The 25377-nt window shown below is 37.4% G+C and overlaps 1 protein-coding gene across 1 annotated transcript in view; it reads left to right on the forward strand.

Moving 5' to 3' along the window:
• Window positions 1–2295: 2295 nt before the first annotated feature.
• The window catches only part of tyk2 (tyrosine kinase 2), a 31009-nt gene continuing 7927 nt past the window's right edge, over window positions 2296–25377 (forward strand). Inside the window, exons 1-19 of the mRNA XM_048191212.1 lie at window positions 2296–2539; window positions 10089–10278; window positions 10358–10481; window positions 12501–12639; window positions 12947–13110; window positions 14356–14734; window positions 14810–14965; window positions 15051–15208; window positions 15300–15414; window positions 16709–16892; window positions 17055–17173; window positions 17761–17928; window positions 18016–18103; window positions 18271–18398; window positions 21516–21651; window positions 22657–22808; window positions 22884–23034; window positions 24963–25057; window positions 25151–25343. Of these exons, the coding sequence (XP_048047169.1) occupies window positions 10104–10278; window positions 10358–10481; window positions 12501–12639; window positions 12947–13110; window positions 14356–14734; window positions 14810–14965; window positions 15051–15208; window positions 15300–15414; window positions 16709–16892; window positions 17055–17173; window positions 17761–17928; window positions 18016–18103; window positions 18271–18398; window positions 21516–21651; window positions 22657–22808; window positions 22884–23034; window positions 24963–25057; window positions 25151–25343 (2824 nt within the window). The 5' untranslated portion in view covers window positions 2296–2539; window positions 10089–10103. The remainder of the gene's footprint in view (window positions 2540–10088; window positions 10279–10357; window positions 10482–12500; window positions 12640–12946; window positions 13111–14355; window positions 14735–14809; window positions 14966–15050; window positions 15209–15299; window positions 15415–16708; window positions 16893–17054; window positions 17174–17760; window positions 17929–18015; window positions 18104–18270; window positions 18399–21515; window positions 21652–22656; window positions 22809–22883; window positions 23035–24962; window positions 25058–25150; window positions 25344–25377) is intronic.

A 25377-nucleotide genomic window follows, 5' to 3' on the forward strand; every position in this document is an offset into this window, starting at 1 on the left:
CATGTGAGTACAGTGGTTCAATATTAATATTATAAAGCTACGAGAATATTTTTGGTGCGCCAAAAAACAAAACAACGACTTATATAGTGATGACCGATTTCACTGCTTCATAAAGCATCGGAGCATTATGAATCTTTTGTGTCGAATCTGCTGTTCGGAGCGCCAAAGTCACGTGATTTCAGCCGTTTGGCCATTTGACACTTGATCCGAATCATGATTCGACACGCTGATTCATAATGCTCCGAAGCGCACCAAAATATTCTTGTCGCTTTATAATATTAATATTGAACTAACTAACTAACTTACTAACTATCTATCTAACTAACTTACTATCCATCTATCTAACTATCTATCCAACTTACTAACCATCTAACTATCTAACTTACTATCTAACTAACTTATAATGTAGCTAACTATATAACTATCTAACTTACTAATTATCTATCTAACTTACTAACTAACTAACTAACTATATCTACACACACTCACTCACACTTACTTACTCACACATTATCTAGCTTTTAAACTACTAATCTAAAACTTAAACTATTTCAAACTAAAAAGCTTCAAACTTCAAGCTTTTAAACCTAATCTAAACCTTCTGGCTAGGCTTTTTCAAGCCAACTTAAAGTTTCTCTACGAACTTTACTCATCTAGTATTAATATTGAACCACTGTACTCACATGAACTGATTTAAATATGTTTTTAGTACCTTTATGGATCTTGAGAGAGGAAATGTCATTGCTCCCTATGGAGGCCTCACTGAGCCATCGGATTTCAACAAAAATATCTTAATTTGTGTTCTGAAGATTAACGAAGGTCTTACGGGTGTGGAAGGACATGAGGGTGAGGAATAAATGACAGAATTTTCATTTTTGGGTGAACTAACCCTTTAAGCTAAACTGATTGCTTGAAACTAGGGTGAAGTCAGCTAAAATGGGCTATCAGGTAAAATGGGCCAAATAAGGTTGTAGCGTCATATCTCTTTAAATTTTTACAGCCATTCACAATAACTGATCTTATTGTTGACATGTAACAATAGTTTTGACTGGTCTGAGTTTTTTAAGGGGGGGCAGGGCAGAGTGTCACATGAAGCTTGTCAGAGAAATTGTAAGGAAAGTGAGCCTGACATAGTAAATTTCATTCGTCACTAATAAGAGTACTAAAGCATTTATAAGTAAGCTTACCAACAAAGCAAAGATTTATGAACAATGTTTTGACATGCTCTTTCAAATAAAAAAAGTTTATAAAAAAAAAAAAAAAACACATTGATTTTTGTGAAAAAGGTCATTTTAGTTAGAAATGGCTGGTTAAGCTAAAATGGCCTGCATACACACACACACTTTTACACAGGAATTGAGGGTGAAAATAGGTTTATAGGCCTAGATGTATCCATATAAAATCTCAACAGGCTTTTAAAAAATGGCATTGCAGACAGTATGGCAGGAGGACAAGCAAAGGAAGGAAACGGAGAGATAAGAAGAGCGAAGAGAAAAGATGTAAGTTCAGTTCAATGTAAAGACCTATAGCTACAGGAAATGTTAAAGTGATTTGTTTTTTTGTCAAAGATGTTCAAATCTTCAACAAAACTTTTGACAGATATTTGACAAGCGTACACACATACATGCACACAAAAGACACCAATGCACACAAACACACACCTGTACAACATGATCAGTTCATTTTTAATTGCATTTTGTAATGAAATAAATGTACAGTGTTGTTGCTATAGCACACTACAGACAATAGTCTCAATTTACTGTTAAAAATAAAAACTAAATTTTTTTATATTGGCCTATTTTACCTCAATGTTGTACCATGGCTCAAGAAGGGACCTGCTGATACAGTTATACCTTATCACATTTTATATATATATATATATATATATATATATATATATATATATTTTTTTTTTTTTTTTTTTTTTTTTTTGAGACCCATGCTAATTTGTAAAAATATCATTAGATCTCATGCATAGCTTATTATGATGGTATTATAAGTCATTTACCAAAACGTGGCCCATTTTAGCTTACTTCACCCTATTAGTAGGCCTTCTCTATACAACTGAATGAGGTGAAATTGTTGTCATATACTTTATCTAACATTCTGTGGTACGAACAGATGCTCAACCGTGGATTGGGCTGTTTATTGTAATCAAGTTAATTATTTATGTGTGTGTGTGTGTGTGTGTGTGTGTGTGTGTGTGTTTAGAGTAAAACATTAGACATCCTCTGATTTAGCAGAACTCTTAATTTGAAGAGCTCGATGGACGAAAACACTTGATATCTGTCTCAATAGCGTACAACCTGCCTACACAGACAGCAGTTTGTTCGACACACCCCTGTCGTTTGGCCATCATTTCTAAGTAGTCAGTTCACTAGGGTCTGATGCGCACAGTTTCGGACTGACGCTGCTGGAGCAGTTCACGCAGTGAGACTGAGAAATACGCAATGTCTGTAGTGCGCGTCAGTGGCTAAAGATGTGAATCCTGTAAGAGGAGGACAACTAAACTGAGATAAACACCGCCATTCGTCTGCCTGTAAGTAAATACTAACTCATGATCAGTTTTCAATACTTTTTACCAGTTATTTTTTAGTATTGAAATGAGATCAGGTAGTTGCCCAGCAGGGCTGTATGTGAAACAGGAAGTAGCTCATATGTTATTTGTTTTAAAGAAGGTTGTTTGTCGCTGCTTTGCGCCTACATACTATGACAGTAAACACATTCGTGCTTTTAGTAATAGTAATATGTGGCATTTGTCGACATGACTTGTCAGTTTTTGGAAATTAAGAGCACAGTGTTCCGAGACATTACTCCACAACCCCGGCCATTACAGCAGTACAGCATGCCATATTAATAGTAATGATGGGCAGAAGCATTGTTATGGGTAAGAGTTAAGTTATGATAATTTTAATTATTTTACAGTTTATATGGAGAATAGTTCAGAAAAGCTCTATTCAACGCTTTATGAGCACATTTATAGAGATGTTTTTTTGTATTTTTTCTTCTTAAGCAGATTTGGTTTGTGTTTCTTAGTAGTCTTAGGGCCGTCAAAAGAATAAATAATGTAATCAGGTCTATCAGGTAAGTGTGTTATGAAACATGTTAAATTAAAGTCTTTAATTACTGTTTTAAGCTATCATCTGACAGTGGTAAATTATATATTTTCTACAAAACAAAATCTCAGATTTTACACAGATCTGTTTTAAAAAAGTAAGTTAAAACTGTCGTCCGTAACTTTTTTTTTTTGGATCCAAAATCAATTTTTGAGCGTGTACATAACCAGCCAGTGTTCAAAACGTCTCCTTACCTTAGCCCGATTCACAAAGGTAAACTTGTAATAATGTTTTATAATTCTGGTGGTACTGGTAGGTTTTTGTGGGAAATGTCACCGTTTGTGTTTGCGTCATTGCGTCATGTTTGTATAGATAAAGAAGGAGTCCCAGCTAGTAGGCTATATGGCACGTGAGGTGGATCATTTATAGCCTTTTCTCACAGCAGCTGCAATAATTAAACTTATCATTTGGATGGCGGATTGTATGGTATGACAAATTGACGTTAGAGATTAGACTGTACAGAAATTGAAATCTACAGGTATTGGCGTCACGCACTAAATACACATAGTCACGCAATGCTGATGTTGTTAACATTAACAACTTGAGAACAAAGTATAACTTATTTGCATGGTTTGATGTTATTTGAGCTAAGCGATCGTTAGATTTAATCACCATTGGCGACGCGATTTATTATGTGGGGGTTTTTCTCAGTTGGTCAGAACAAAAGTGGCAGACATGTTACTTACTTGTTCAGATGACATTTTCCAGTGAAAATTATTATTTTGGTCATACTCCCAAGACGTAGAATATGTGATTTTGAAGTACAGTATCCACCGGTGTGGTGATTGACAACAAACATTAGATTCATCTGCGCTGAGGAGCAGTGTTGTTGCACAACCCACATAAAGATGATAATTCTGCAAATAACGGCAATTGCAGGTTTCAAACAGAGATGGCGACAAAGAGGCAAAACTTACGGACTGCAGCTTTAAAAAAAAAATTGAGATTTTGTCCCCATAAAATTATTAGGGATGAAAATTGTGGGCCAAAACCAAAAAATTCAGGATGCATTTGGCTGAAACCATAAATAATAAATTAATAATCAACTAATTAATCAAACTTATTTAATAATGAACTCTCAAATAGCTAAAGCTCAGTTGTATATACATTTAAATTGCACATAAGGGTTTGTAATAGCAACTTTTTAATAACAGAATTATTTCCACTGCAGTTTGCGGGTAAAATATGAACATATAAATGACAATAAACTGTAACAACTTGCTTTTATGACAGATTTATTCTAACATACATTAAATAATGAGGACATCACTAACAGTTTAAATAAAAAAATAATGAATATGTAATAAAGTGCATATATTTAGCAAAATGCTCTTTTCTAGAGTTATTTTTCAAGCTAACTAATGAGTTCATGAACACTGAATAGGTTTCTTGAGGTAAATGTAACGTTAAGTGACATTGTATAGCCTACAAGCTGTTTTATTGATGTTTATCCCTGGCTGAAACACCGATTGAGTGAATACACGCGACTGGATTAATTTCAGTAAGTTGTATTGTATCTTTTAACATGCCTTCTGGTTTCCACCCATGTTTATTTCGTGCTGTAACTAGTAGTAAAAAGGACATGAGATGATCGGTTGATCCATGCTGCCACCTGAACTGAGGGGCTACAGCGATCTGTCACACCAGATTTTAAATTTACAGGTGCAATAGGTGATCTTGGAAAAGATAACATTTGCTTGCTTGTATTGAAAGCATGTGATCCCACCCTCCCTACAAACCACCATCCAAAGCCATGCCTCCTCCAAAACACATGAGCGCACACATAGCTGCTCTCTGCAAAGCGTCACAAGAGACGGCGTTAAGCTACTTCATGCCTGAAAGCACATAAAATGACAATAATAATGAACGTAAACAACTTGGAGAGCTTGTACCTGACTGCTGCAGATTAATTTCAGCGTTGATACTGTTGACATAGATATGCATAATTCTGAGTCTGATTGAACAGCTCCTGTTGCCATCTTTTAATTATGGTAATTATGGGGTGACCACAGCATAAGCTCATTGTTTTGATTTGGTTGGAACTGTAAAAGGTTGCTGCTGTTTGTTTGCAGTGCTCCGTGACAGGCGTCTGTCTGTGTAAACTCTGCATAGCAGGAAACGTGTGGAATGTAAAAACACACGTTGACAGTATACATGTATCCCAGAGTCTACATTATTCAACATCACTGACATGGAAGCAGAAGACAAGGTGTGTACATTTATTGAGAGACATCTGCATCAATGCAGTTTACATAACATTATGTGGGAGCAATACAAGATGGTTTCCCATTCATACAAATAGAGTATGTCACTCACTTTTACAAAAAGCACGCCTTGATAGTGCAACCTTTCGCTGTGTGATGTACCTTTAGAATGACCCCAAAATTCAAGATATAACATGCCTGTTGGTAAGTTACATTTTAGACACAGCATTGTCTGTTACTGCTCTATTTTTTCATCGAAAATAGCTTTAAAAAGCCACAACACAGGCGTTGCACAACTCTGAGCAACATGCGATGGTGTTTCGTCACAGACTCAGTTCAGTGGCAAATTCCAAACAAAGGGCATTTCAGGAAGGGGCTGCCATTTGTAGGCGCGTTCCAAACGGAAGTGAACAGCTGAATTCCTTCACAAAGTGTCCTTCACAAGTCTGTTAGCAAAGGATACATGAGATGGTCATTTACACACATTTTTGTCATACATATAAAGTTTAAATAAGTTTCATAGGTAAAAATTGTTCAATAGCTGTGTGGCAAATGTCACTGCCTGCAGACAGCAGTTTTAAAGTTGAGAGGAGAGAGGGAATACACTAACACACACACACACACACACACACACATAGTGCATTTTAAAAACTTCATTATAAAAAGTGCATTTTTTGCAACAAATAAATTAACATCAATAATAAGAAATTCCTGTTATAAGAACAGCTGATGGGCTGATTAGCTGTGTTTCCACTGTCGGGCCTAAAGCGGGCATGCTAGTGCGTGCCAGGGCCGGTCGCGTTTCCATTGTCACTTCCAGGGCCTCGTCGGTGCTTACTTGGGGCCAATACCAGCTAACATTATTTAACTTTTAAAACCATTTTAGCTCAAAACTCATTTTCAGACAGCAGCAAGTGTTTGAAATAACTTCTGTTTGTGATCCACTGTGGTCATGATCACTGTATAAGGCAGAAATATTTATATGTGATGCAAAAGACTATGCGCACTAAACATTACCATTGTAAACATGGTAAATACGACAACTTGAAGAAATCAGACAAATTATATAGGCTATCACAATCATGTATTTATTTTATTTCTCAGATAAAATAAATATTTGATCTAGTTTTCAGAGTGAGTAGGGCATAGGGATGCTCACTTCTGATTGGAATTCTAAATGGAAGTTCATGGAGTTCTCACCTAATGAGCTGATATCTGAATTAGGTGTGTTGAATAAGGCAGACAAAATATGCAGAGCGATGGGTCCCCAGGACCAGGATTGATAACCACTGTGTTACTGAATGAGTTTGAATTTACATTTTTTAATGAATTGGTTAAGTTAATAATTCAATGACTCAGTAATAAAGATAGTAGGTGTGTTCAACTTGAAGCGGTGCTGTGCAGACTGATTGGTGTATGACATCAAAGTACCGTGAGAGAGATTAGAAAACAGACAGTTCCGTAAGCTTTCCAATCACTCTCTTGTTACTTTGATGTCATACACCATTCAGTCATCACAGCACTGCTTCAAGTTGAGCATACCTACTGACGTACATCTTTCCTGAATGAATCAGCCGTTTGAATAAATCATTTGATTGAATGAATCACTTATTAACACCTAGCTCCTATAAGTGGTTTTAGTTCAAATTTGTCATCTTATTTATTTATTTTTAAAAAGAAATCATATTTTAATATTCAAAATGTTGTTTTTAAACATAATTCTTTTTTTCTTTTTTTTTTTAATAAATATCATCATATATTGCCCCTTTAAGGAAAGGTTAATTTCTGTTAACTGCTGTTAACTAAACATCACAAAGAATATGAAGAATATGTAAATATTCAGGAGTCAGACAAGCCTAAATGAGCCAAGGTTGTTTGTATAGGGAACAGATGTGTATGTGTTTGTACAGGGAACCGGTGTGTGTGTGTGTGTGTGTGTGTGTGTGTGTGTGTGTGTGTGTGTGTGTGTGTGTGTGGAAAAAGTAAAGAAAAAAAAAGTGAAAGTGGCATACGTGTAGCCAAGAATGGTGTCACATACTTGGAATTTGTGCTTCATTTCACCCATCCAAGTGCACACACACAGCAGTGAGTATTGAACACACACACCATGAACACACACCCGGAGCAGTTTTGGGGGCGATTGGGCAGCAATTGGGGGTTAGGTGCCTCAGATGTGGGTAATGAGAGTGGAAGAGAGCGCTATTTATTCACTCCCCCACCTACATTTCCTGCCAGTACTGAGACTTGAACCCATGACCTTCGGGTTACAAGTCAGACTCTCTAACCATTAGGCATTCGGCTTAATAGTCACTGAAGAGATGAATCGACCAACCTATTAATCAGTGCAATACAGTGGAATACTGCAAAAGGGTTAGAGCTCTACTATACAAACTAAAAATCAAATATAATTTTTTATCGTAAACTCATTGTTAAGCTCCCAAATGACTGAAAACCTAGAATTGCCCCTGCAGTTGATTAACCCAATCCTTGCTTATTCGCAGTTATCAATTCCAAGAAAATGTGTTCGGGAGTTATTTCAGTCAACCCAGGAATTGAAACTTGGAACGTAGACATTTTCAACAGAGCACAGAATCCAAGAGTCACCATGGAAATGGACATTAAGAAGAAGCACACCATGCATTATTTCCCCAAAATCAGTTCAGCGCAAATCCCATCCTGCAGCCAATTTCATTGGTTAAGGTTAAGGTGTAGTGTAGGGTTAGGGGTTAGTATTTGTTGTAGCATTTTGTAGGCCAGGGGTTCTCAACTAGGATTTCATGGCCCTCAAGGTCCACTTTCCTTTGAAGTTTAGCTTCAACCTTGATCAATCTCACCTGCCTGTAACTTTTTAGTAATCCTGAAGACTGTCGCTACTTTTGAAATCGAAGTAGGTATTATATTTGAATTTACTTAGCTACCATTAAAAAGGATGTTCTATATAGTATAAATGTGGGTAGTATGAATGAAATTCGGACATACTACATCCGACATGTTGTTACTGTCACATTGTTACCAGCGTCGCTCGCATCACTTCACTTCCATTCATAAATCCTCTTTTTAAATACAATTAAAAATGAATGATTGAGCTAAAAAATAGTCTGTCCTTCCTTGCAAACATAATATGGCTGTAGTTTTTTTTTTATTACAGTTATATTATATGTAAATATATTGTATACAAAAGGTTCCATTGCAAACAAAAAAAACAAAAGTCAGTAGACTTGGTACTAAACAGAAAAAGAAGTTCACAGTACCAGCATTTCTGCAGTACCAGAACTACCAAGTACATGGTATATCTTGTTCTTGTTTGCTTGAATGCTTGAGCGTCAAAGGTTTCTATTTACAGCGTGCTTTTACAAGCGATTGAGTCAGAAACTATGATGATTGACAATGAGAACCAACGGACGAGACACTGGTATTGGTACAGACTACCGACATTTTGGTATCCTGACAACCCGCTGTCACGGCCACTGGAGCCTCATCAAAAGGGCATGCATGTGCCGAATACCTCCAGAGCAAATCATGTTCAGAGAATAAGTTGTTATGGCTGCTTGTATACTCTGAAAATGATCTCAGTTTTTGGACCCGAAGGATTATCTGATTACTCGGAGTAAAATTACCGGGGTTGCTTACACAAGTTGTTAAACCTTGTTCTCTTAAAACAGGTGTGATGTCATTTTATCAGCATGTCTTACATGCTCACAGCAATGTCTGTGAATATATTGGCAGTAGCAAGATCTATTCCGCCACCAAATACAGTAACATTGCCATATCCATTAACATGCCAATATCTCAGAGAGTTGTCATGACAGAACAATAGAAGCAGTCAAACCAACAATAGGGCAACAATATTAAATGGATGTGACAAGTTTATTTATTTATTTTTTTTAAAAAATAGGGTTGATGAAAAAGATTACATTTGTGGGATTGTAAGTTGAGAGTCATTGACATGACACTCATTTTTTTTCTGGTACAAAATATATTTTTTTTAAATATACATCAAAAATGGCATTCATATATACAAGAACAAGTACACAAGTACAAGCATATCTATGTTCACACTGTCAGTATCACAACTGTTCTGATCCGATTTGTGTGTCCCGTCCCAGTGACGTTGCGTTAGTAGGCATACGCCAAAAACAACAACAGCAACGCGGGGGGTTTGCAATACCGCTATCGTCTTATTTACAACATGACAATGTGTAGCCACCACACTGGACTACTACGTTTTCTGAGGCAGCAGCAAAAATATAGGAGGCTGGTATGAGCAGCTGCTGGTTTCAAAACACGTATCCAAATATAGGCTATTGTAATTTTCTGCTCAACCAGCACTTGCAACAACACAACCTTGTTTCCGTTAACAACATCTTAAATGTTTACATTTTACGTGGCATGAGAAAGTTACAAAAACCATGTGAAATCTGATTAGAGTGGTAAGACAGAAACAGATTTCCAGAAATGTTATTTGAATAGGTTTTCAAACCACATGTAGCTCGAAATGGTTCGCATTTAATGTTGGGGTTTTTTGGCCGTTCACACTTGAAAAATATGATTGGATTCCAATCGGATATGCACAAAAAACAGATTTGGACTGACAGTCTGAACGAGGCTTATGATGCACATGTTTTTAAATTTAACAAATAAAATTAAATTGTGAGGATTAATGTTTATATTAATGTTAAAAACTAGGCTCACATATTTTAAACTAGACTGTAAAATACGTTTAAAACCTTGTTTTTATCATGTACGTTCTTACATGTCTTTGACGCAGGTGTTGGAGTGTATAATGTCTAGACGAGGACGTACAAGAAGATCCAAAGCAGGGACGTCCACAGGACAGTGTGAGGGTCCTGGGGTCCATGTGTTTCTTTTCTGGACCAAAGAGGGAGAGCGTTGCCTGTCTTACAAGGAGGGTGAGATGACGGCTGAAGATCTCACCATCGATGCAGCAAAGGCTGTGGGTAGGTGTGGGTTTTGGCGCCAATAAGTTTTTTGTTGTTGTTGTTCTTAGCGATCTAAAATGTTTTCTTTCTTCCTCAGGGATCACTCCTGTCTGTCATGCCTTGTTTGCTCTCTATGACCCTGCATCCTCTTGTTGGTACAGTCCAAATCACAAATTTAATGCAGAAAACCAGTCTGGCCTGTTGGTGCATTTCCGAATGAGGTGAATATGAGACCGTGTGTGCATGTGTAGAGAGTAATTCAGTGGAAAGTGCACAAAAATGCATGATAATGGTGTAAGTCAGTGGTTCCCAAAGTTTTTAGAGTGGCATACCACATGGTGCATGCACATTTACTTATGCGTACACTCTCTCTTTCACTTATGCTGCCTTCACGGAATTATTGTAAATACAAGTTTCCAAGGTAAAAATTGCACATGAACACCCTTCGAAACTTGAATACGATGAGCTCATAATTACGACTTCAGAATTGGGAATGATCAAATTTCCGATAGCACGTGAAGGCAACATTAAACTGCAGTCACACCTTTTCCATTAAAGGTGGGATCATAGATTTTGAAAAACGCTGTTTGGAAGTTAGTCGGGTCGACACCAACAACAAACGTGTGACCAGTCACCATTAGGGGGCGAAGCTATTAACTTATCCCACCTTTAAGGGACAATATTTTCTCTCTTAAATTGATTTTCAGTCTAAATCAATAATTTCAATCAAATGAAACATATGAAACTATCAACAAAAGTTATCTTTGCATTGCAATGGTACAAGCTGCATCTAGATGTATTTACACACGGTTTAATGCCGCTCAAAGGTGGTGTGAATGCAATTACAATGGCATAAATAATGATGTAATGTTTTAAATGGTAATAAATGACGTGATACTTTTAAATATTAAACTAAAACTGCCAGTAGGTGGTGGCAAGTCACTGAGTCTTCGAATCATTCATTCATGCATTCATTATTTAAGGAAGCAAATGGCTGTATTTATGAATGAGTCATTGAATCATTGACTCTCCTGATTTATTCAAAGCCGCAGATTCATTCACTGACGAAACACCACTGTGTGTTGCTTTGAGACGCACAACAGTTCTGCTTTGGTTAGAACTGTTTAATTGCAAAACGGAGCAAACAATTTTGACAATACTGTGTTAAAAAAATGTATCACTTAAAGGTCCCGTTTTTCGTGGTTTTTTTGAAGCTTTGATTGTGTTTATAGTGTGCAATATAACATGTGTTCATGTTTCGCGTGTAAAAAAACACACAGTATTTTTCACATAATTTACTTATCTGTATACCGCTGTTTCCACTGTCATAAAAACGGGCTGATGACTTCCTTGTTCTATGAAGTCCCTCCTTCAGAAATACGTAACGAGTTCTGATTGTGCCAGCGGTTCCTGTGTTGTGATTCGACAGCTCTGAGCGCTCCTTGCCCGGAAAGGTCACGCCTCTTACCATAACGTGGAGATGCACGTGCTCAGTGTTATTGTAAACATGTCTTTAATTTTACCCTATCAATTTGAGCCGGAATCAGACCCGGTGATTGGACTGTGGGATGAAAATAACAGCGTTTCGACGACATGGCGACAAACACACTCTACAAACGCAACTCTTGTGTATTCCTGTGGGCGGAGGTTAGTCAAAAAACTGTTTTAGTGACGTCATTAAAGAAGGAAGTAGAGGGATGTAGTCCAAACTGGCCGTTCGATGTAGGCGACTTCTGTTAAATAAAATATCTCGCTTGGCATTGAACTTTGAGCTTTAAAATTTTACAGATTTTATTTATACTCTAACAACAACATTACACACTAACTAAAGTTTGAAACATGGGATTACGAAGAACGGGACCTTTAATATTACCTTTTTTTTTGTTTAACTTGCATAAAATTAATGCCACATTTGCAATTGTGTGGATATTTGGAAAAAATTGCATTCTTGCTCGTATAATATATTATCAGCATTAAAAACAAGACCTCACACAGGGTATGCTTTTGTATCGAAAAGAGTAAGAGTCTTAAATCGATCACTATGCCCAGTCTGTGTCTATATTTGTTTTTCTTGCTAGTAAGGGATAAAACCCCACTTTTACAAAGGTACATTGTCGAGAACGGCAGTAATGTAGCGTAATTCAACTCTTTCTCTTTCACCTCACTTACCCCTAGGGGTACACGTTCCCCAGTTTGGGAACCACTGGTGTAAATCATCAATTAATGTTGTTGCTTTGTAGATTTTACTTCCGTAACTGGCATGGATTAAGTGAAAAGGAACCGTTAGTGACTCGTTATGCATTACGGACTGGATCTGGAGCAGAGCAGGTGACATGTCCTTTGCTGGAGATTACCTCCTTGGAATACCTCTTTGCTCAGGTGATTTTTACAGTCACTCAAAATAATTGAAAGACATTTACTGAAATGCTATAACTTCACTGTCTTTGAGATATTTATTTGAACAGAAGAGATTTCATGTAATAAAAAAGTCACTTTCCCATAAAAATAACAGAAAATTGAAGTGATAAAGTTTTCTATGATAAATTGTATTTTGCTTTTTTTTTTTTTTTTTTTTTTTTTATGTCTGAACAATGTCCAGAAATTTAAAAATTGTCCAGATTTACTAAAAAGCAGGATGCTATTCTTTCAAAGTCTTTTAATTTGAATGTTTTGATTCTCTTACCAGGCAAAATATGAATTTGTGAATGACTTGACATGTTTGGATGCATTGAGCGGAGAGGAAGAGATCAGTCGCTTTAAGAATGAGTGTCTGGGTATGGCTGTGCTTCACCTCTCTTACACGGCCCTGCAGACTGGCACTTCTCTACAGGATGTGGCCAAGCAGACCAGGTGTGGGCTTCAGCTTTCTTCAATGTTCAAAGGAAGATCTGAAAGCTTTTTTTTAAAGAGGAAGTTAAATAAAAGATATACAATATATAAAACAGCAGATAGGCTGTTTGTAAACGGGGTCCTATCCATACATAATTCGACTTTTTTCACTGTGTTCACATAATGTTAGTAAAGGGTTTTTTTCCACCCTCTCATTTTTGCTACTGTGCCTTGTGGACTTGTAAGTGAATGCCCTCATTGCATATGTATTGAAATACAGCACTTTTCTGCAATCACTCATAATCTACAGGTTTGCTATCAAATAGTTTTTTTAAATTGTTTAAAATTAAAGCTTTGTTTATTTTTATATGAGATGTAGTGTTGTCACGATACTGGAATTTCCAACTTTTGATACAACAACACCTTGAAAAATATCAATATTCGATACAATTTTCGATACCATGGTGAAAACTGCAATATATATGGCCATACAGATAATCTGTTATCTCATAATTTTTTGATAATTTGGGTAATTTTGTTGTAATAGTTTACACACAGAACAGGGAGGCTGTATTTGAATCATTGAACTACATTTACAAAAAAGTAAACAGTCAGTAATAAAATAAGAACAAATTGCACAAATACCACAGCTTTTGGTTTTCTAATTACTAAAATTATGAATACAAGCACTCAACCGGAGGAGGCGGGTGTGGCAATTTGCAGTCAGAGAGAAGTGAGAGTGAGAATGCGAAGCTGGTATCAGTGTATCGATACTGCAGAAAAGGAGTATTGATACATATCGAAATATCAATATTTTCGACAACACTAATGAGATGCAGAGCTGTAGGTGCTACACACAGCAACAGGGCACATTTATGAACAATGAATATCCATTGCTGATATGTAAAAGTGAATGGTCATGTGTCTTCATCTGATGTCAGAAAGTTGCAGAAGTATGTAACGAGACATTTTTACAGCATAGTTTCAATAACTAACACTGGGGAGGAAATTACAATGTTTTAGTGCATATACAGTGTGAAAAAACTCTTATCTTGAAAGAGCAAAGAAAATGTCCTTGATTCCTCATGATATGAATCTCTTTAAATCTGTTGTCCAGATTATAAAAATGCCTAAGTTCAATCAAAACTCCTCAATATAAGTGAATGACATTAATTGAAGCACTTTCAAATGTGCAGTTTAAAATCATTTAATAATGCTAATAGCCATTACTACTTGTTGATAACGTGTTTATGCTCCATCCTTCAGCTTTCTCCGTTGCATCCCTCTGTCTTTTTCCCGACACATCGCCCGGAACAACGCCCTGACAAGGTTCCGTATTCGCCGTGTGTTTGCGAACTTTGTGAGCAATTTCCAGCAGCACACAGTGGGCATGGGGAAGCTTGGATCGCAAGAGGTCATGTACAAGTATCTGTCTACGCTTGAGCGCCTGGCTCCTCATTTTGGCGTCGAGGCATTCCCTGTGTTTCATCTTGACCTGAGAACTGATGGAGATGGCAGTGGGTCATGCCTCATTGCCTCCCGAACACAAACGCCCTCTGAGGAAACCGTAAACTGTGAACCTACTCATGAGATCAGGGTGTCAGGATCAACCGGCATATGGTGGCGGAAGTTATCAGCACCAAAGGTAAGTTGATGCAGTTGATATAAGACATCTTCGTCTCTTATACAACTGTACTTTTAAATTCGTCTCACTTTCCAGGTGAATGACTACATTCATAATAAGAGCAGAGAGACACAGTTACAAGATGAACAGGAAATGGACAACTGGAAAACCTTCTGCGACTTTCCTGAGATATCTCTGATTGCCATTCAGGGCGTAAATGTCTGCATCAGTCGCCAAGACAACATGTCAATGGTAAACAGTCTGGCAAAGCTGTATTTGGTTTCCATCTTTTGTGTTTGTATGATATGCGTCCCACCTACATGTATTTGTGTTCCAGGACATGCATTTGGGCTCCAGTCTCCAGGCTCGCTCTCTGGTTTCACTGCTTGATGGGTATTTCCGCCTTACAACCGATGCACATCATTATCTTTGTCACGAAGTGGCTCCGCCCAGAGTGGTTCTCAGTGAGACCAATGATCTGCACGGTCCCATACTGTACGTCACTCGCGTTTTCACATGCAGTCAGTGCGGCCATGTGGTCCTCTTCCTTTTTTATTGACATGTTCATTCTTTTCCCTATGGCTAGGGATGAGTTTGTGCTCCAAAAACTAAAGAAAGAACCAGAGGAGGGAGCGTTTATCGTGCGCTGGAGTGTTTTGGATTACCATCGAATAATCCTGGCATCTCTGAGTCAGACAAAGGTAATTCTCTAGAAAAGGGTTAATTCAATGTTAACGGTTTGATCAGAGGAGTTGAAGAATTGTGAAATCAGTGCGTAATTAGGGGTGATTAATAAGGCAAGAATTAATCTTGGGTGTGTTAAAGGAATTTACATGGTAGACAGACAAATTTGCTTTGACTTGACTTGACAAGGTGGCAACTGCGAGTTTCCTATTTATTATAAATGGGAGGGTTTCTTGTTAAGCTTGTTCACAAGAATCCTGCCACTTTTTTCATGTACAATTGCTAGTGGTGCACACCACCAAATATGGAAAGATCTTTTGGCGGCTGCAGCGTACATTTTATGTGGTCAAAGAACAATATTTTATTAGCTGTTTTGTACCACTTCTTGTGCGTATGCAAAAGTGCATATAAACATGAGTGGTGGCAAGATAAATTGTTGCTGCCTATTGCATTAAATCCCCTTAACTCATCCCACACCTTTTGTGCTATGTGCATGAATGTGTCGCATGTTGAGGAGAGTGTATTATTACTTTTGAAGCTTCCTGTTTTTGCCTGGCAGATGATAAAACAGGCAAAAAGAATATAATACACATTATGGAAGCTTGTTTCCACCACAGAATAAAACCATTTAAATGATAATTGTGACTTTTTGTCTCATAATTCTGACTTTTTTTCTTAGAATTGCAAGATATTAACTCGCGATTGCAATTCTGACTTCTTAGAATTGTGAAAACTGTGAGTTTATAAAAAAAGACTGGCTTTTTTCCTCAGAATTGTGACTTTATCATGCAATTCTGAGAGAAAAAAAATCAGAGTTGTGAGAAGTTGTTTTTTTATATATATTTACCTCTTTTTTTCTAAATGCATGTTATAGATCTTATTGTGAACAATTCATCCATGCATAAGTTTCATTTGTAATTTTTTTTACCTCTTATTGCTCAATCAAAATGTCATAACTGGACCTTCTGGTGAAAATGAACTGATCTGAGTCACTATACCAAGTGAAACAGATTATTGAAAGGAAAAAGTTGGTTCTATGCAGACTTCTCTCTGGTGACGTATGCAGGACTTCTCCAATTTTTTTTTTTACTCTGATAAACTCCACCCCTGAAAGCTCTTGTTTATCTGCCTCCACCATTGAGAGTAATGGCAACATCTCAAAATCCAACGCATAGAGGTCCCTGCCCTACTTTTTTCTTTCAATAATCTGTTTCACTCGGTTTTGCGTCAGAGAACAGAATACACAATATATCGCTACTTCCGTTTCATTGCTACTTTAAAGTAATTTCTGATTGACTTTGATTCTGGCAGGAAGGGGAAAATCCAATATACAAACAGTTCCGAATTACCCAGAAGGGCTCCATGTTCAAATTGGAAGGCTGGGATCAGGAGTTCTCCAGCATAAAGGAGCTCACCAATAGCTTAAAGACCTTCGTGCTAAAGTCTGGAGAAGACAGTTTCACATTGAAGAAGTGCTGCCTGCCCAGACTAGGAGGTGCGTGTGTGTGTGTGTTTGTGTATTTTCAGCTTGGCAGAATCTACGGTCAAACCGCTGAGTCATCCTGGAGTGAATCTCTGATTAGGAAACATTCCACAGAAGTACATGATTCTTATCATTTGAGTCATCCTGTTAATCGTTTTTATGGTTCTTTTGCAGAGTTATCAAACCTTCTCGTAATGAGAAAGGGTGCAAACAGTAGCATTAAAACTGTCTCTGAAACCCTCAACCTGAGCCAACTGAGGTTTCATCAAATTAAGGACAAGGAGATTACAAAGGTATGTGGTTGTACACAATCAGTCACCTACTTATCCTCATGAGCTGAGCTCTACAACCATTGATAAGGACATTTTCATGCATTCCACTTGGGCAGATTGTACTGATAAAATGAAAGCAGACAACACTTCTCTACTTATCGGACATGTAGTTTGTCATATTTTAAATGTGATTCTTCAACTTTGTGCACCTTTGACCTGGAGGATCTTTATGAAATAAACCTTTAAACACTGTATAAATGTGCATCACAGTCATTTTTAATGAGCGGCCTTTACATCAAATCTCAATTTTTGAAGGTGGAAATAACTGATGATTTTTAAAAAATGTTAATGTAAATGTTAATTTTTTGGTATAACAAAATTACAGTTTAAGTTTAAACATTTAAAAATTGACATTGATTTCAGAATATTTTGTTGTGTTGGAAATGACATCATGAATGAGGGATAGTTGTAATTTGTTCTCAAATCGTTTTCAAAAATAAATCATAAAGAATGCATACTTCATGAAACATAAAGAAAAAAGTCAGCCCCTGGGTCACGAAATACCCATAATCGACGAAACACCTGTTGACCTTATTTGATGGATACAGGAGCAGCATCTGGGACGAGGCACCAGGACTAACATTTACGCAGGCTGGCTGAAGATACATGGTTCGCTAGAGGATGATGACAACGAATCCAATAACAATCTCTGCAACAAGAAAGGCATCCGGGTCGTCCTTAAAATTCTGGACCAGAGCCACAAGGACATAGCGCTAGTAAGAGTTGTCTGGTTCGGTGTCGTACGATAAAAACAATGGCAAAAGCACAGATGTTTTTCTCATTGTCTTTGTGTTTTTGTCTAGGCATTCTTTGAGACGGCTAGTCTCATGAGTCAGGTGTCACACTGTCATCTGGTCTTTGTGCATGGCGTTTCAGTCAAGGGATCCGAGAGTGAGTGTTGTGCTCTTTTTGACTTCCTCTTTAAAGGCCACAAGTGTCGTCATAACTGTTTGTGACTGGTTTTTGTTGAGCTCCTTTTTTATGCACAATCTGTACTTTTTAGCATCCGCCAGACACATTATTTATCTGTTGACTACTGTTTTCGTTTTTTTTAACAGACATCATGGTGGAGGAGTTTGTGGAGTTTGGCCCATTAGATGTGTTCCTGCACAGAGAGAAGGGCCGTGTCACTCCTCAGTGGAAGTTTACTGTTGCTAAACAGCTTGCCAGCGCTCTTTGCTACCTTGTGAGTGATGAATTTGATATGGGACTTTTAAAATAGAACAACTTGCATCCATAATTGCCAAAAATCTCTCAGATTATTCTACGTTATTAGTCTCTGTTAGAATGAATAACATGAAAACTATCATATTTCACACCAATAGAAAAAAACAAAGCCTGTTTGTAGTGGGTTTGTTTGTTTGTTGCATAGGAACATTATTTAACAAAAAATAAACACATTTAAACTTTTAAAAAATATTGAATTTATAAATTTCAAGTCATATTTCACCTCTAAATAATTAAAGACCAAGTCAAGACCAATTAACATTACTGTAATGTGAAAATAATGCTACAGTATATTTAAATCAAGGTCATTATAATCATTTCTATATACAGATATTAATTTAAAAAGTATTTGTTTTAAGATAGGATTTTCTTACTGCATTACAGTAATGAGAATCATATAATTAATGATGATTAATTGTCATGAAATTGTAATGACGTATTTATACATACCATGGTCTGTCTTAATACTCGATTCTGATTGGCTGGAAGGTGTGCAATTAAATCATTTAATGCACAGGTGGTTCTAAGTTTAATTCTCATTCTCTATTAATGCGCTGTTTACATTTGAAGCGTGTTTGTGCACATACAACCCTGGTCCGCGACTTTTATTAATAAAACAGCTTTGCTACTGAATCATTACATTATATTTCTCAGCAACGAGGGGGTAACATTGCTGGTTTTGAAGAATTAAACTCACAGCTTCATAATTAGTAAAGAGAGACGCTGAACAGATACAAGTAATTCACACACTCATCTCTCTCTCTAGACAATCAATTAAAAAATGCTGTAATGTAATCTTACCACACACTAATTTATCTCTGTGTCTGATTTAAAGCAGACAGAGTGCTGGATCTAATGAGTCATAATCATCATTTTTACCTTTCCGGTCAAATATTGTGCTGCAAAAGTATCAGTGACAACTTTAAGTTGTCAATGCTGGCAAATGACCAGAAATGGGATAATGGGATAATGGGGCCAAGAATAAATGGACCAAGGGATAAATGGGATAATACACAGCTAGCTGTGCATTAAATGAAATGAATGCGCTTCACTTCACGTCAGGCGTTTTTTTTGCCTCCACGTCGTGCATAATATATATACAGTGCACAGCATAAATGAGTACACCCCCTCTGAACATATACAAAAGATGTATTTTCTTTATGATAACTAATACACTTCATGGAATGATGGCAAAACTAAAATGTATTAAACGTATACATAATAAAAACTGAAAAATATATGTCATTAATAGCCATAAAATAAGTAAATTAGCCAATTTTGTTTAAATTAAGGATTGCAGAAATGAGTACACCCTAGATTTAATTCAACAAATGTATAATATTCTAGTACTTAGTATGCCCTCCATAATTTTGAATATACTGCTCTGACCCTTCTTGGCATGGAGTGTACAAGTTCATGACAATTTGTCACATCTGTCCTGTTTAACTCCTGGATGATGAGCTCCTTAAATGCCCTGATCTTTAAAGGGGAGTGTTGCTCAACTCGTCTCTACAGAATCCCCCACAGGTGCTCAAGGGTGTTAAGATTAGGTGAAATACATGTCCACAGAAGGGTTTTCACCTTAGGAGAATGCATATCCTCATTGTAATGTTGAAAAAATGCCCAACAATGCAGGGAATGAGGAAAGGGTAACATCTTCTGTTTCAAGTTTGTGTATTAAATTACACAGTGGTGTGGGAATTCATGACAGCATTGATAAAGCACAACTCCGTCACACCTTCAGCACTCATACATCCCTATATTAGAGCTTTACTACCACTGAACTTTACTGTGGGAACCAGGCACTTCTCACTGTACTCCTCCTCTAGTAACACCATAACATTTTGGATGCTGTTAGATCCAAAATGATTGATTTGGTCCCATGAGACCAGAGTATTGATTCCCAGAATCTATATTTTGTAAATATGGGCCTTGAAAAAAGACTAATTGACTTTATTGTGCTTTGGCTACAGTGTGTACAGTAGTTCCAGAGTGGACAACAACCATGCATGCCACTTCTGAAGGCTGCATCTTACTCTGCGAGATAAAGGCCGATTTCGGCCGATTCGAAATGTTGAATCGGCGTTGGAGCTCGTCGGTCCGTCGGGCCATCTGATCATTCTGATTGGCTGTTCAGCTACTGCCGCCAGCTGGTTCGGAAAGGCATTTCATCTCACGCAGGCACAGAGCTGACGTGCTACTTGGCCGTCGGCTGTTTAGCGTCGGTTTGGTGTGCCAGAGCAACTTTGGACCCAGACGCTGCCGACGTGAGCCAACCCCACAGTCTGCTTTCGTCGCCACTAGTTCATTTGCGTCAGCTTGGTGTGTTCTGGCCTTAAACAGTCACTCTTTTCATAGCTTTTGCTGGCTTTGAGACACTCGCTTGGTATTTCTCCTGCTCTTTGTCTAGCAAAAAAATCCCTCATCACCAAATGAAAGCTTAAAATGAAGGACTGATTATTTCAGGGGCCTTGTCACAAGTCCATTGTTTTTGAATGTCTGTGTTACTTTTGCTATATTTTCACACTTAAAACAATGATTTGGTAATCCTCTGTAATACCACTGTCCTCTTTTGTGCTAAGAAATAAGTCTCCTGACGATTCTCTCTCAAGTGGTTCCATTGTTGTCAGCATGAAGTCTGAGAATGATTCAGTGGCTATATAACACTTTTAATTATCAAGAAATTACTACTCTTTAAATGTGCGGTTAAACATATTTACCTATTGATTAAACATTGCCTTAAACTTACACCAGAAAATTTTTATTTCATTTTATTTAGTAACTTTTAGGACTGTACTCATTTTTGCTACACAACATTTTATCACCTTGATAAGAAAATTTTATTTTCCTGAATAATTTTGACCTGCTTCTTTGGTAAACTTGCTGGAACATTATATTTCTAGAGAACTCTAACATGTCTTCTAAGTAACTGAGTAATTGCTGACTTTGAGAAGTTTCAGAGGGGGTGTACTCATTTATGCTGTGCACTGTATATATTTTTTGTATATTTTTTTTGTGTATATTTTGTGTATTTTTTTTATTTTGTGAGATTGACCCATCACCTTGTTCTTCACAGGAGACAAAGCGCTTGGTCCATGGAAATGTCTGTGGAAAGAATATTCTCGTGGTCAAGAAGGGTTTGGAGGAGGGCTCATCCCCTTTTGTGAAGCTCAGTGACCCAGGCATTTCTCTGTCGGCTCTGTCTCGTGGAGGTAACCGAGAACTGTGTTGTTATTCGCACATAATGTACATCGAGTTGAGTACATCCTGTCCCTCTCTATCTGTGTCATTTCTCTAGTTACTTCACTCTGCTTGTCACTACTGTTTACTTCATCAGATTCTCTCAGGGTTGATAGAACAGGAAGCTACAAACCAACCACTTCCTAATGGTGATGCTCACTTCCTTTAGTCTAGCACATTTTTTTAATGTCAGGATGATCATATTAACAGCACTGAAGCAGCTGTCCAGAATGAACAGTGACAGAAACAGTGACAGAAGTGTTAAACTTCAGCGCACCGTTTGTGATACACCCACACAATGAATTAGCAACACACTAAAAGTCACTCAGGACACACTAAGGCCCTGTTTACACCTGGTATTAAGATGTGTTTTGTCCAATTTCGACCACTTCTGTCCTGATTTCTTCGCTGGGGGGTCTATGATGTAAATGTATGGGCTTTTTCATATCTTTTGATCTAATAGAGGAAATAAGCTCATGAAGTTTACATGAACACGCATGAAGACGATGGAAACACGGAGAGCATCAATTTTCGTTTCTGCTCTGATATCCACAAACCATGCTGAACGCTGTGCATGTTTGAAATCAGGAATGGTGAGAGAACATTGTGCTTGGTACATTTTTCATCTTTAAACTAAATTTGGGTCTTCAGCCAACAAAGTTTAAATCCCATCTGGCATAATGTTACGCATTAGGTCAGTATGCGAAGAGTTGGCGGTCTTTTGTGGTTGTTTGAACACATTCAACCACATGAGCGTTTATACTACGCAAGCAATCCAGGCTAATGCTTTTTTGACTACCTCTGGAAGTGATCGAAAGTGGGCAAGCTCAAAAGGTTTTAGACCTGTATTTTAGCGTCGTACCCTTGTGTTCCGAACGACCCAAGTGTAAGATCATAATGGCAGGGTTTGCAGATGAAAGAACCATTCAGATTTACTCCAAAAAATGTAAAAATCTGTGTTTGTGTTTTATGTGAAGAGCGTGTGGAGAGAATCCCGTGGATCGCTCCGGAGTGTATCGCCGATGGGGCCCGTATAGGAAGCGCTGCCGACCAGTGGAGCTTTGGAGCAACTCTGCTGGAAATCTGCAACAACGGAGATCTTCCTATCAGTGGCAGCACACTGCCTGAGGTACGGCTTCCTCCTGCTGTGTACCTGACACTGCACACTCTCACTGTTTTCTTACAAACTCTCCTCCGTCTACAGAAAGAGCGATTCTATGAGACGCAAAGTCGTCTGGCGGTGCCATCATCTCAAGAGCTGGCCACCTTTATCAGCATGTGTCTGACCTACGACCCTGCCGGACGGCCATCATTCCGGACCATTCTGAGAGAGCTAACAGAGATTCAGATTAAAAGTGAGCTTTTTAATGCAGTCAAATCATGCATGTTGTGTTGTTGTTGTTGTTTTATTGTATTATCAGTACCATGGTACTAAAGCCAGTTTTCCACTGTCGGGCCAAACTGTTCTCGTTGATTAACCGATCCAATCCGTGCTGATCCGGCCCAGCCTCTATGGATATGGTTTGATTTTTCCACTGTGTGTCTGATAACAGAGCACTTTTGAATTTAATACAAATGCGTCAGTCGTTGCCTTGGTAGTGCAAGAGTTTACAGATGGTATGAGATGTAAATAGCGAGCGCGTTATGGATGATGATCGAATATTTCTATTATTAACTTGTGTTTACTTCGCTCAAATAGCGCACTTGGCCAGCTACAGAGAAACTGGTAGCCAGGCAACGGACAAGTCACCAATCCTGAGTTGCGACGTCACTACACGCACTCTACCAGCTAACCATGCTGAGAATTTCGGGCCGAGACTATTGCTGAAACCGTTCTTTACCGTTCTTAGAACCGTTCAGCCCAACGGTGGAAAAGCGGCTAGATGGTGTTGGATAGTTCAACCAAAAATGAAAATTCGGTCATCATTTGCTCATCCTCATGTCATTCCAAAACACAAAAGAAGATATTTTGAAAAAAATAGTCTGGTGGTGGTGTTTTTTTTTCTTTTGTTCATACTATGAAAGTCAATAAGGTGCATTGTTCTTCTTGTGTTCCACAGAAGGAAGAAAGTCATACAGGTTTGTCATGAGGGTGAGCAAACAATGACAGAATTTACATTTTGGGTAATACTAGGGATGCAAGATGAGTATCTGTCAAACTTGCTTAAGACGATGGAAGTCAAAATGGAAGACAATTGAGGTCAAAACTGACATGTGATTGCAAATTCAGCTAGCATTTATGTTTCCTAGTAGTTCATAAAATTTGCCCGGAAGCATTCGCTCTCAGTCTCTTATTAGTGCATCAAAAAGCAATTTCAAGCAATTTCCTGTGTTTGCATGGAAGCTGTGCGACTATTTAATGCAACATCTCATCAAATGCATGAGAAACCATTTCTCATTTGAGTAGATAGAGAAGCTGCTGCTATTAATAAATAGCCTATCACCAGTCCTTCAGAAATGCAAAACATCCTTTTTTGGTGTTGAAATGTGCTTCTATTAGGGAGAAAAATGAGATCTTTTAAGATCACTGCTAGACATTCTTTCTCTGTTCATCATAATAGTGTTTTTCAAAAAAATGTATATCTTTGTTTTTTTGTTTCATTTAACATTGTCTCATTCATACAATTTTATAATATTTATAAAAATATTTTTTTTAAGTTGTTGGAGCCTAGATGTTGTTATTATAGTAATGTTAATTAAAAGAAGAATAAGTGTAATGTTTAATCAGTAAGAAATATATTAAAATAGTAATAGAATTTTTGTAGTTATTCCAAATAAAAGATCAGTTAAAATTAGCTGGTTTTCAACCCAGTGTGTCCAAAATATTTGGTTTAAACCAAAAATCATCACTGTTATCGGCCGTTATTAGTATTTTTCACATAATCTGTATTAGTATTAGCTGATATTGGAAGCATGTCTTTTTTTTTCTGATTAAAAATATAATAATCCCATGTTACAAAAGTACTAAACAATTATTTGTCATATCATTTATCATGCATTAACATTTTGATGTATTGAAGCATGAAAATTTAATCTTGCACTGATTTTTATTTTATTTTTTTAATATCAATTTATATTGTTGGCCATTATATTGGTTATCATCAACCATAACAAATATCATAATGACCAACATTTAGATGTTGATTCATCCCTAGGTGATACCATGGTACTGAATGATTACTATATTCATGTTTCATTGTATTTACATAGTAAAATATCAAGTTAAATTTTCTAAAAATATTTTGCTTGTGACTTAAGAAATTGTTATTGTCTTCTTCAAAAGATCCAGACATTTCATCCGAATGCGAGTCACTTCCAGACAGAGACCCCAGCATCTTTTACAAACGTTACCTAAAGAAGATCAGGGATCTGGGAGAGGTCAGTTTTTACGGTTTCTGCTCAAGACTGTGTTCAGGTATTACCGTCATACAGTATGTCAGTTTCATATGATACTGTGTGACCTGCCTACAGGGACATTTTGGAAAGGTGATGCTGTACGTCTATGACCCTGGCAATGATGGAACAGGAGAATATGTGGCAGTGAAGGCCTTGAAACAAGAGAGTGGAAGTAACCTCCATGATTCCTGGATGAAGGAGATCGAAATACTAAAATCACTGTACCACAACAATATCGTCAAATACAAGGGGTGTTGTACTGAACTGGGTGAGCAAAACTGTTAACCGCTAATGTTCCCAAT

The sequence above is a fragment of the Megalobrama amblycephala genome, linkage group LG1 (assembly GCF_018812025.1).
Source record: "Megalobrama amblycephala isolate DHTTF-2021 linkage group LG1, ASM1881202v1, whole genome shotgun sequence".
Classification (NCBI taxonomy): domain Eukaryota; kingdom Metazoa; phylum Chordata; class Actinopteri; order Cypriniformes; family Xenocyprididae; genus Megalobrama; species Megalobrama amblycephala.